This window comes from Lonchura striata, chromosome 5, assembly GCF_046129695.1.
Source record: "Lonchura striata isolate bLonStr1 chromosome 5, bLonStr1.mat, whole genome shotgun sequence".
In the NCBI taxonomy this organism is placed as follows: Eukaryota; Metazoa; Chordata; class Aves; order Passeriformes; family Estrildidae; genus Lonchura; species Lonchura striata.
Genome location: NC_134607.1, coordinates 43,521,811 through 43,534,729, shown reverse-complemented (window position 1 = coordinate 43,534,729; position 12,919 = coordinate 43,521,811). Strand labels below are relative to the sequence as shown.

General features: G+C 40.4%; 2 protein-coding genes across 2 annotated transcripts; both read left to right on the top strand.

The window, feature by feature from the left end:
- The first annotated feature begins 1,305 nt into the window (after window positions 1–1,305).
- TMBIM4 (transmembrane BAX inhibitor motif containing 4) lies at window positions 1,306–8,137 on the top strand. Its single transcript, XM_021547406.3, has 7 exons — window positions 1,306–1,451; window positions 2,443–2,551; window positions 3,821–3,926; window positions 4,996–5,029; window positions 5,968–6,085; window positions 6,580–6,625; window positions 7,283–8,137. The coding sequence occupies exons 1-7, from the start codon at window positions 1,358–1,360 to the stop codon at window positions 7,487–7,489; spliced, it is 714 nt and encodes a 237-aa protein (XP_021403081.2). The 5' UTR covers window positions 1,306–1,357; the 3' UTR covers window positions 7,490–8,137.
- A 540-nt stretch (window positions 8,138–8,677) lies between these two features.
- On the top strand, window positions 8,678–11,811 carry LLPH (LLP homolog, long-term synaptic facilitation factor). The gene is made up of 3 exons (XM_021547397.3): window positions 8,678–8,761; window positions 8,886–9,069; window positions 11,350–11,811. Exons 2-3 carry the CDS (start codon window positions 8,889–8,891, stop codon window positions 11,511–11,513), a joined length of 345 nt encoding a protein of 114 aa, XP_021403072.1. The 5' UTR covers window positions 8,678–8,761; window positions 8,886–8,888; the 3' UTR covers window positions 11,514–11,811.
- The last annotated feature ends 1,108 nt before the right edge of the window (window positions 11,812–12,919 follow it).

The window sequence follows — 12,919 nt, the reverse complement described above, 5'->3', positions numbered from 1 at the left end:
TCTTGGTGGCTTCCATCAGACCAACATCTTCCACACAAGAGGTGTGTGGGTGAGTGCAAAGGCCTGCATGCCTGCTTCCTGCCATCTCCTATCTACCAGCCTGTGCCTAAGCCACAGGCTAACTATTCCACAGCTTTACCCTGATTACTCTTAAAATTAAAAGTGCTCAAGTTTACACCCTGAATATTCCCTAGTGCAGTTTAAGCCATGCTACCTCTTATGTGACACTTTCTCCACAGCTGGAGGACTCCAACAGCCTTATAAAGAATATCTGAAGGCTACTATTATATCTGTCTTTCAATCATCTCAAGCTTCAAACTATTTGCAGGAGTCAACTCTGTGGCAATGCTCTGAAATTTTCCATTTCTCACACAAAACACCTCTAACAGGTATTTTAAAGAAAATAGCACTTTTCACTGCATATATTTGGAGAATGCAACACTAGATGCTTTACCAGAACTCTGAATGCTTCTTCTGGGAGAACATCAGTGTTGTTCTTCTGCAGAAGCAGATGCAAGAAAGCACACAGCACAACTGTGTCAAAACAGTTACCATTCAGCAGTGTGAACAACGCATCAAGCTCCAAATTCAGGATTTAAACTGAATGATCCTACTCTGCAGCAACTAAAAAATGTAAAATTATGGTAAAAAAATAATAAATGCTTCCCAGCATATAAAGTCATGCTCATAATTCTTGTCTCTGCAAGTGAAATGTACTATCTTAAATCGCCTCAGTAGAAAAGCTGCTCAAGATTATTTCATCACAAAATCATAGACTTGATTTGCTCCTCCCTTGAGAAGCTGAATACAGTTCAGGCCATTATTTTCCAATTTTCAAAAGCACTTCTAGTCAAATCTATGACATATATTTCTAAACTGTCTGTCGCTTCAGTTTCTCGGCACACTTTAGATAATATTCACCAGTTAAAAAAATAACCTGCTTCGCTCCCCCCATCCACATCCCCAAATCGTAGCTTTTGTGATTGCTCAGTGTGAGCTACCATCAAGTCCGGCTGCACCAAGTGCTTTGTGGCGCCTGAGAAACGCCGGGCATCTTTGCTTTCTGTTCAGTTACGCTGAGATGGAAGGACACGACACGCACGGGAGAACCGAGGTAGCATCCTGCTCGGAGCGCCCTCCGCGGGTCCGCAGCGGGGCGGAGCGCGGGGAGGCGGAGCCCAAGGGCCGCGCTGCCGGCTGCGCTGCCGCGGCCCGGCGCTGCCGCGGCCCGGCGCTGCCGCGGCCCGGCGCTGCCGCGGCCCGGCGCTGCCGCGGCCCGGCGCTGCCGCGGCCCGGCGCTGCCGCGGCCCGGCGCTGCCGCGGCCGCGCCCCCCGGAAGCGGCGGAGGGCGGCGGCCATGGCGGCGGAGCAGCGCTACCCGCGGAGCTCCATCGAGGATGACTTCAACTATGGCAGCAACGTGGCCTCGGCCAGCGTCCACATCCGCATGGGTAAGGACTGCGGAGCAGTGGGAGAGCCGCACGGCCTCTCCTCGGCCCCCCAGGCGCTTGCGGAGAGGCCCCCGCCGCCCCCGCTGGCGAGGCCGCTGCCGACAGGTGCCTCTGTGACATCCCGGTCAGCTCCGGCCTTGGCGGCAGCCCGGCTCCGCGCAGTGTTTTAGCCTGGCTGAAGGTTGGGAGTGCGGAGCCAGGGCGCTGTTTAGTCCGGGTTAGATACCCAGGGTGAGGGGCCGCGGCCGGCGAAGGCTTTGTCGTTTAACCGTGAAGGGGACAGGTTCTCTCCTGAGTGGAATTAGCCCGTGAACCGGCACCCTGAGTACATTCAGACTTGATTTCGTTCAGTGGCGGAGTCCAGACGTGACACATGAGATGCGTAGTCCCTGCAGAGACGCAGCTCCCGGGGGTGTTGAAGGAAAGCCGGGACGTGGCAGCGGGTGCCATGGTCTGTCTGACACGGCGCTCTAAGCCATAGGTTGGGCACAGTGCTCTCACGGGTCTATTCCAATATACTCATTCTGTGATTTATAAATACTAGAATTAGTGACCGTAATTACAGAAGTTTAACCATGAGACCGAAGGATTTGAATTTCTTCTGTGAGGTGTTAAAACTTTTGTTTCTTCCACTGAAGCATTTGGTATGCCTTCCATGTTAATTCTCTGTCAGGTCCATTAGGCACCAGTAACAGGATGGAGAAGGTATGCTGTTAGTATAGTGAGAATGGCAATTAAATGCCTTGCAAATGTTTTTTATATTTCTTTTGTCATCATTGTTAATAGTTAAATAATGATGTCCAGGAATCAATCTAATTTTGCCGTAATACTGTGCCAGGTTAAGTAAAATGGCTTTTTATGACTTTGTTCTGTGCTTTTTCACTATGATGTTATAATGGTTCCTTATGAAAATGAAAACCTGTATCCGATTTACTGTTGAACTTTGAAGTGCAAGTCAAAAGTGGTTTCATTTTTATTTTTCTTATTCCAGCGTTTCTGCGAAAGGTCTACAGCATTCTTTCTGTTCAAGTTCTATTGACCACAGTCACATCTGCAATTTTCCTATACTCTACTGGAGTGCAGGCATTTGTTCATGAGAGGTAAATTCTAAAGTGAAATGCACCTATTTAGCATGTGTTAGGTATAAATTACGTAACTTGTTGCTACACTTCAGTCTTCCTAATCCTTTTTATAACCTGTGTTTCATTGTTGTAATATATATTTTTAACTTGATTAGGGAGTAACTGTTTTTCTGTGACATTTTTCTTCTTGGTTTACTATGAAAGCAATTTTTTTTGTTGTGTTGTTGTTTATTTCAAGCAATGCTTAATTATTAGTGCTTATTTCAATATTTATGCTATGCAAACTTTTACATAAGTTGCAGAACATCTCAGTCACTGACATTTCTTGTTTTACCGTCTAACAACCTTTAGAATCTCTTTAGAATGCTGTTGTTTATAGGTGCCTGTTCCAAAAAGCAGAATCACGTCTTATTCCTCTTTCTCCCTCTCCCATCTTCTTTTTCTCCTTACTCCCTCCCCACTCCCACAAAAGAATTAGTCTGCTTAAATTCATGTGGGCATATTTCTTTTTACCTCTCAGGTTTTCATGATAAATCTCAAAATGCAAACAGTGGTGAACAGGCCAGGGAAAAGAACAGCTGGGAAAGGAGGAGGAGAGCACTGAGTCTAGTTTCTGTTTTCCTCCAAGTGCACCTTTGGACTTTTACTTTCACTTTAAAGCCCAAATGAAAAAGGAGGATTAAACACTGCATGAAAGTTTCAGTTTCTGTATAGCCTGTAGTATATACAACAGTAGTTGTAAAACTGTAGTTTTCTGCTTAAATCTGATAATTTAAAATTGCCCTGCTCACTTAGAACTGTTGTGATTTTGTATTTCCTGTTGGTCTTGTTTTTCCTTGGAGAGCTACTTGAATGATTTAGCAATACTTACTGTTCAGTACTGATTTTCTTTGGTGCGGTTAGTGCCCATGTTTGTTGCATTCAGGCGCTTATGAAAAATAGTTCTCTGAATATGGAGTTCAGAACAGGCAAAACAGTACATACACTTTAATATTCTTAGTTTGTATGGATGGATTTTCTTTTTTGTATGTATTCATTCCCAGGTAATGGATTTCTGGGCAATCTTCAGCCTTAGTATGAAAAAGTTACCTTTACTTGTGACTGTACTAGTGACTGTAGTAGTATGTTTTAGAACAGTTTCATTGTAAACCTGCAATACATTTACTTTGGATATCTTTTCCTAGATGATAACTTAAAAGTTTGGTTTTATATAAATTGTTTTATAGTCTTACAGGTATTCAATTTTGATTGCTTTTTTTTTTTTTTTTTTAATATGGAATTTTACAGGCCTGCCTTGCTTTTAATATCTGGGTTTGGATCTCTGGCTGTGATCGTGGCACTGACCCTCTACAGACACCAGCACCCTGTTAATTTATACCTGCTGTTTGGATTTGTAAGTGTTTAGTTAAGTTAAATTATTAATTAATTAATTAATTCAGTGTAATAGTCCCTAGAATATCTTGCATTGCAATTAATTCCTTGAAACTAGAGGTATGTAATTTGTATTTCTTGTATTCTTTGAAAGGCATCCTATATATTTTTGAAGGTCTGACTTAACTGTTTGGAGATTCTGTCCACAGGTTATTCCCAGATAGCAGGAACTTCAGGTTTCTTTCAGCATCTTTTTAGAAAGAATGTTAGAACTTGGAACCAGTTTGAGCAAGGATTTTTGTGTGCATATAGAAATCTATCTGCTCTCATTGTTCTGTTGATGTCAGGGATTTTTTTCCTACTGCTCAGTAGGAAAGGAAGAGATAATCCTGTTACCTAAATTGTTTAATGGACAGCCTCCAGCAGAGACCCAAACCAGCCATATTATTTATTCCTCCAGTTGCTGTCTTTTTGATGCTAAATTCCCAACATGTTTCCAGAATAGGTAGATCAATCAGAGCTGTCCTCAAATTTGAGTCTTCTGCCTGATGTGAATATGTAGATCCAGGCTAACAGTTGCTCTTGGATATTTTGAGTTATGTAGCAAATCAGTCTTCTGAAAAGAAGACACAATAGCTCAATTAAAATTTGATGTTCTAAGAGTTGCCTAAATTGTATGTGTGATAAAACAGAAAGACAGCTTTGCTATGCAAGTGAACAGATTGTTTAAAGGATAAGATGGAAAGGAAACTGATGCAGACACTATATTAGACAGCTGTCCAACAAGATATTACAAATGTATTCCTTCTATAGCCCCTTGAATAGTTTGTTAGAAGTGTCATATAAATGCTGTGCACTTACAGTAGAAAATGTGACGTTTTTCTATAGGGATAGTTTCTTACTCATTTTACTTTGTATTGTACTCTTTTTATGTAACACAACTTCCAGCCCAGTAAGAAAGTGTGATTTCCATTCTCTTGTTGAAAATGAAACATGTTTTCTTACATAAAGATTTAACAGGAGACCTAATGTTTAATGGTTTGTTTTTTTTTTTTTTTATTCTTCCATATTTTTGGGTTTGCTTTTTGTAGACACTACTGGAAGCACTGACAGTTGCCATTACAGGTAAATAGTAGCCATCCTATTGTCTGATTCCATAAAGAATTTGGAAAATTAATCCATTATATTGTGCTATATTGCCATTAGGGTTTTCTAGATGTGACTAAAATGATAATGGATCCTGTTTGAAAATTTCAATGACAGTGATAGGAGTTTAGCAAAACCAGGAAATCAAGGGAGAACACTCAATTCTGATTCAGAAATGAAACCATATAAACTTGAAGTAAGGAATGAGTTGGGGAATCCATTCTTTCAGTATAGCTTAAAATGCTCTCGTTCATAATGTTCGGCTCTCAGCAGAGCTGATCTTCAAGTTGAAATAGTCCTACCTGCCCCCTCAATTTCCTCAAAGGGAATCTGAGTTTGGAAAATTCTGTGCTTCATCATCAGGGTTGAAATGAGGTAGTGTGCAGTCACATCATGGAATCACCTTGAACAATAAGCATAAGATGAAATCTCTTCATCCTGGCTTATGATATCCTGATTTGGGAAAGGAAAGATAAAGGAGGAAGGAGGGAAGAAAAAGGCTGCACGTGTTTCTGTTATCTTTCCCCTCCTCTCCCCTAATCAAAACTTTGAGCCTTTATAGGGGACTCTTTTAATTTTCCCCTTGTTTCAGTATCGTGAAAAATTTATATAGTTTTTTTCCTTAATATCTCTGTTATCTGTGCTTAAAATCTTTTGTTTTGTTGGTATTTACATAATTCTTAACTAGGCAAGACCTGTTGTTTCCATTTGAGAAGCTACAGCTATAAAGTAACTGACAAACTTATCTAGTACAAGAACCCTGAATCCTATGATCATGAATTTGAAATACAAAGACAAGTTCAGGCATAATTTACTTAATTTTATTCAAAGTTTAAATTTCTGTTTCTTCAAAAGATAACTCAGAAAATACATAGTATAGAGTTCTTTAATTGACAGATTACTTTTTCTGTTTGTAGTGAGTTTCTATGATGTCTCCATCGTTTTGCAAGCCTTTATTCTTACTGCTTCTGTATTTCTTGGATTGACTGCATATACCTTGCAGTCAAAGAGAGACTTCAGCAAATTTGGAGCAGGGTATGTTGATTTTTTTTTTTTTTTACATTTTTGTTGCTGTTAAGGCTTTGAGTTTTTTTCTTTCTTAAAGCAAGCTTTGCAGGTATTATAAGGAGTACAGGTCAATAGGATCTGCTTCAAGGAAATGGTGGGGGTTATTTATTTTAAATTATTAATTTTACCCAGTTCTGATCCCTGGTAAATTATTTTCAGTGGTAAAGAATCTTAAAGCAATTAGAAAACTAGTTTACCTGGATTTTTTACTGAGAGAGAAGGCAGATGTGTCAAATCTTTTAAAAAATTAAAGTTAGAACATAACTTTTGACAGCTTTACAAAATTTTTACTGCTAAGACCAGTGAACATCAGAATGAACATCTGAGACCAGTTGGCATATAAGAATTCCAGATATTTACTTGCCAAATATATTGTGAAGAGGTTTTAGAAAAAAGGATATTTTAAGTCAAATCTAAAAGAAAGTGTAGTGTTGATCACAGTGTATTTTATTTTCTTTCAGCCTCTTTGCTTGTTTGTGGATTTTAATCTTCTCAAGTTTCTTGAGGGTAAGATACTTCATGTTCACAGTTAAAAGATATTTACAGAATCACAGAATGGTGTGGGCTGGGATGGACCTCAAAGATCATCTAGTTCTAGCCTCCCTGCCATGAGCAGGGACACCTTCCACTAAGATCAGGTTGCTCAGACCTTTTACTAACTTTTAGTATAACTAAAAGGTTTGGATCAGCCAATATAGCTTAATGAAAGAAAATTCCTAATCAGATCCATTACTGTTCTAGATCATGCTGTTCTAGATCATCTGGCGATCTTTTAACCACACATTTTCAATTTAGATTTTTGTTGGCTGCTGTTCTTGCCAACGTAAAAGGGGTATTTGGGTTGATAGACAAAATTTGTCAATTGAGATGAAGAGAATGTGAAGCAGATTTGAGATTAATTGTATTTTGGTTTTCTAGTTGTTCTGCTGTTAGTATTCTGGAGACCAGAGCTTCCTCCTCTTAAGTGGAGGCACTGTTACTCAGAGATTGTGTGACTGGAGAGTGTATGGAATAAGAACATTGAAATATCACTATAATACTGTGGTTTTGTGTACATAACACTAGAAAGACTGTGTTTTAAATGTGGCGTATCATTATGCAGGGATTTTAATATTTTTAAAATGAAATTCACAAGTATCTTTTTCATATTTTATCTGTCTCCAGGTGTTTTTCTATAGTGAGACGATAGAGTTGGTGTTTGCTGCTGCTGGAGCTCTTTTGTTCTGTGGATTTATTATTTATGACACTCATTTGCTGATGCACAAGCTGTCTCCTGAAGAGTACATACTGGCTGCAATCAATCTCTACTTGGACATCATAAATCTGTTCTTACACTTGCTGCGTTTTCTGGAGGCATTTAATAAAAAATAGTCAAAAGCGATTTCACTACAGCACAATTAATGTTAAGTTTATGGATAATCTGCAAACTCAGTAGTTCTGCCTTCTAAAGACTGAATCTTTATTATGTTTGCATTCCATGAATATTGGTCCTTCCTTAGGGGAAAAATAGCTTTTTACATAGCTATAGTTCTTCTCCAGACCATGTGTATTATGTAGCTAACATGCTGTCATCATTACAGTCACTTTTTTAATCACTTAATTTACAATGTAATTAATGATTAAAATTTTGTCAACTCCTGTTTGACTCAGAATAAGCTTCCCTGCTGAAAATGTTTCCTTTGGGATTCATCATTCGTTTGTGTATCACATAATCACATAAGGGTAGCAGGAGTTTACCATTGTGCAATGTTTTCAATGTTTTACTAAGATTTTTTTTTTAAGTTTTTTTTTAATTTTTTTTTTTAGTTTTTGTTTGGTAAAATGAAATGCTGTCTCTGAGAGATACTCTGTCCTAGTTAAGGGCTGTTGCTATAGAAGCTGTGAAGGTGTTAATTAAAGGGAATATTCTTCATTTTAGTATTATTGCCTATCTTTCATTGTTCTTAAAAATCATTTGGAGATTGATTATGGCATTTGATCAACTTACGTATAATAAAACTCACTGTGTATCAATAAAAATTGGAAAGCATTTAGTCTGTTCCTGGAACTGAGACGAGTTTCAGGACCGTGGGAGTGAGCGCTGCAGACAGGTCGGTGTGACAGAGCAGAAGTGCTGTGGCTGTGGCTGTGGCTGCTTCCCACGCTGTGGCGATGCTGGAGGAGCAGGGAGCGTAAAACCGATTTTGAAAGGCTTCCTTCCCATCCAGCAAGGGATTGTTACCGAGGGACGAGGATGCGGTACCCGGGAAAGGGGCGCGTCCTGCCTGCCCCACGCTGGGGCTGGGTGCGCTTTCCGTGAGGCTGGCCGGGTGCCACTGCGAGTGGGTATGAGAGAGTGTGATAATCTCTCCCTTTGCCTTAGGATTGCACTCAGGACAGCGGGTCAGGAGCTAAGAGTAAATCCTCGCTTTTTACGTTGTCATGAAACACGCGTGTATCCTTTCATGCCTCCGGCCCGGCCGCGCAGCAGCGTCTGGGCGCCGCCCCGCAGGGGCGCGAAGCAGGAACGCGGCTGCGCGCTCGCTCGGAGAGTTACGGTAGAGCCCGTCTACCCCCGCGGGAGGCCGGGCGCCTCTCTTTGCGCATGCGCGGGCGGGCAGCGCGGCCTTGCGCGAGCGTGTGCGGCGGCCTCGCGCGCGGCAGGTGAGCGGGGCGGCCCCCCCCGCGTGCGCGCGGCCCCCCCGCGTGCGCGCGGCCCCCCCCGCGTGCGCGCGGCCCCCCCGCGTGCGCGCGGCCCCCCCAACCGCTCCCGCTTCCCTCCCCGCAGGACATGGCGAAGAGCCTGAGGAGCAAATGGAGGAGGAAGATGCGGGCGGAGAAGAGGAAGAAGAACGCGCCCAAGGAGCTGGAGAGGCTGAAGAAGATCCTGGGAACCAAAGCGGATGTCATCATGGAGGAGGTCAAGGAGGTGGCCACCGTGCTGCCCCCCGAGAAGGTGCTGGAGCAGAGAGGTGAGTGGGGCCCTGGCTGGCTTTGCCTGCGGCCGCCCGGCGGCGCGGTGTGCTGCGGTGCTGTTCCTGATCCTGGGCCTTTCACCGCCAGCATCAGCCCTATGCCTGTCGCAGGCGCAGAACAGTAAGTAGGAAAGCCTGTGTTTTAAAGCCAGAACGCTTTAAATTGATTGAATCTGGTCGTTTCGCAGCACTGCCGTTCATATTGCATCCGGTTACTTGCGGAACAAGGTTATTAACGTTTGGTTTTAGTGTGTAAAGTATGTAATGTATTGTGTGGAGAGATCTCTGACGACATCGGGTGAATGCGGTTTCACCACTTAGCAGTTGTTGCAATCACAGCATTATGTTTGCTGCCAAACTGTCTTAATTTGAGCAGGCTACTAAACATACAGAAGTTGGGGTAGGAGTAGTATGGGCCCAGTTTCTGAATGCTAATTACTGTTGCATTGCCCATGGTGCAGGAGTGGGTGGTGTTAGGTATCTACAGATAATGCCATCTTCCTTTTTGTGTTTGGAGCCGAATGTGAAGAAAGTAACCCAGGAAGACGAAAAAAAAGTTTTAAATAGCTGCATACTAGATGGGAGTCAGAAAGATACCTCCTCTTTCCAAAACTGACATCCAAACTAAATCATAGTTTTATTTTGATTTTCCAATTTATGCCACTTAAGATGTTCTGATACTGGAAATGGAAATAGAATGGTATATAAAAATATTTGTCTGGTTAAGGTTAGCTTCAAGTACAGTCTGTAATTTTATCCATGGTTCATATTTGTCCCACAAATCTGTTGAAGTTATTCTTTAAGGGATAGGTAGAATTGAATACATTGTCAGACTCCTAATGCTGAAGTTGAAGGAGAAATCATTGTCTTGAACTTAGTTTCTGAAGTAAACGCATGGCTGTCATTCCTGCACCTCCTTCCAACTCTGCTGGCAACTTTTCTGCAGGTGGCCAGTTTCATTTGGCTTTGCAAAAAAAAAAAAAATATAGCAGCCTCAGAAATACCTAAGAAAATAAAAACAGTTACAATTTTTGTGAAAATAATGGTGTCTTCTTTTAGAGGACGTTTCAGGATTAACTGTGAACACAAAGGAGTTCATATCTCCAAGTGTTACAAGAACTGAAATAGATAAAAACTTCACCCATAATATGTACTTCCTACAGCCAAAGAAAGTACATAGGTATCTATTACAGACATCTTACTGTGTTACCTTACGGTATTGTTTACAGCACACAGTGATTTTTTTTCCAACTTCTTAAGAAAAAAGTAGTGTAAGGTCTGCCATATTGGATAGGCTTTTGGTTCTGCCACCAGGCCCCCGTGCTGATTCTCTGCTGATTGCAAGTATTTGCAAACTCCCCCCAATTTAGGGCTCCATAAGCACATCTCTGGTGCAGATTGCTGTAGACTATCATCCTCAACTATTGAAGCAGCATGTTGGCTATTTCCTCATGAGCTTTGTCTCCCAACATCAAACAAGCACAAACATATAAGTCTGTTTTTCCTCTCCATAAAACTTGCGGTAAAGGCTTGAGTTTCACACATATGGTTTGGGAGCAAGGTTGGGATGAAATGACAGAGCAGACTTCTATTCAGTACTTAGCAAAGTGTTCCTCTTGCACTTTGTTATGTCACCAAGACATGATGTTCGTGGGGTGTTAGACAGCTGGGGATGCCGTTCTTGGGACTGACCATGTCATGGGCAGTCTTCCTCATCCTAGACATTAATCCTCTCTTTCTGCCTGTAAATGTGTTAGACCTGATGTCATGCTCACTCCTTGAGGCAGGTGTGGCATCACTGGCTGATACTCCTATTGTCATTGTATTTCACCTTTTCTCCTTACTATTCTTTTTACTTGTCTTCATCTTCCACTCAGAATAATTTTTTAGAGCAGATCTTAAACATTACATCCTAAAAAGTGTGTAATTGTGCATATGTTTCAGTAAGCCTATGGCTTCATGCATGTTTTCATGATGGAATATACAATGTTCTTAGATACAGGATTGGAATAGATTACAGATGAAAGAATAAGATGCTTTGCCCAGACATGGCCTTTAGGAAAAATATTGCACGTTGACTATCAACTGTTGAAGCCCCTTGGTTGCAGTTGCATTGGTTTGGAAAGTGCTTTCAGTTTTATAAACCCTTCAGGTCTCTATGTACAAATAGTGTTGTGTCTAGGGATATTTTTAGCATTTGGGGGAATCTAGTAGCAAAATAGCTTCTATGAAGCTGATTCAGATACTTTACTTACTAAAAATACCTTTAATTTTCAGATGACTGCAAAATGGAGCTGGATAATAAACGAAACAAAAAAACTCTTCTAGACCAGCATGGACAGTACCCAATATGGATGAATTCCAGGCAAAAAAAGAAGCTTAAGGCTCAACGTCTTAAAGGGAAAAAAAAATCAAAATTGGCCAAAGGCCTTGTTTGGTAAAATCAGTTTTGTAAAAATCATGAATATTTTATTTAACAAAATAAATTTTCCACATAAGTTCATGAGATTCTGTGCTTCGTCACCGAGTGTAATTTATTGTGCTGAATGAATTTTTGAAGAGATTATTTGGCCAGCAAATGATGACAGGAATAGCTGCCAGACTTAAAAAGTAAACTGAGTGCCTTTGAATAGACTAATTGCCTGTGGTTATCTGTTTTCTTGGGGGGTGAGGGTCTTCATCTTTTATACTGTGAACACCAAAAACAGTAAAGGAAACTCTAAAAGTAATGAAACCAAATGTTTTTGTACTGTGGTCTTTGTCAGTGTAAGTTGTCTTTTAGTAAATATAACCAGAGGATTCTGTAAACACACTGTATGCTTTAAATCTTTCTGTAAAATTTGTTGCACTGACTTGTGTTACTTTTAATGTCTGATAATTAACAAAAGTACATTTTTATATGTAACCCAAATATTTTTATGCTGAAACAAGACCAGGGCCTCATGAAAATTCTGCAAGTAAAATGAGAAAGTGTCAGTCTGACATAAGTTCACAAAGAGAACAAATTATTTCATTGCTGTCTGCAGCAGAAATATTGTAGGAACTAAATAAGTAAAAGTACAACCACTTCTTTTATTAATAAAATGAGAGAAAGCAAATGCACAGAATGGAAATAAAATAGTATTATTTAAGATATTTTCCAAGTTTTAGTAAAGTAAATGAGAATTTTGTTTCCATATGTATTTTCAGTAGCCTCTTACGCCTTTTAAAATGGTACTTACCTATCCTGCTTTACAATGTGTGCATAGGATAAAATATTGCATGATTGTGTAACAGATGCCATTTATGTGATTAGCTACATTTGGGTGCATATTACTTGGCAATAACGTGAGATGACAGATGCAAGACTTAGTTGCCCTGAAAGCTTGTGTTTTTAAAATGTCTCTCATTTCAAGGATGGAAATAATTACAGTACCAGCCCTGTCAGTATGTTGCCTTCCAAGTACCATGCATAGATACAGGACATAACCTTTGTCCAGCTTCATGCAAGATAAGATCCATGTTGTGTAATTACACACAAATTGTGATTTGTGTCCATTGTTATAACTTGGGCATAGGAAAAAAGATCTATTCTTTTAATTACACTAGGTTGTAGTATGTTAAAATCTGGTAAGAAGAGCTCAGTGTGATAGAAAACCAAGTTTTTCTGAAAAATACTGTGCATTTATTAGTATTATTAGGGGAAAGGTACATAAACAATTACGACGATGTTAAAGGAAAAACCAACGTGTCTTCTATTTTCATATAAATTGACAGTTAATGGCGTGGTAAGATATAGATCACATATTGCCAAATTATATGCTATTAATAAACCTGTACTTTAAAAATATTTCTGTTAAATTAATAA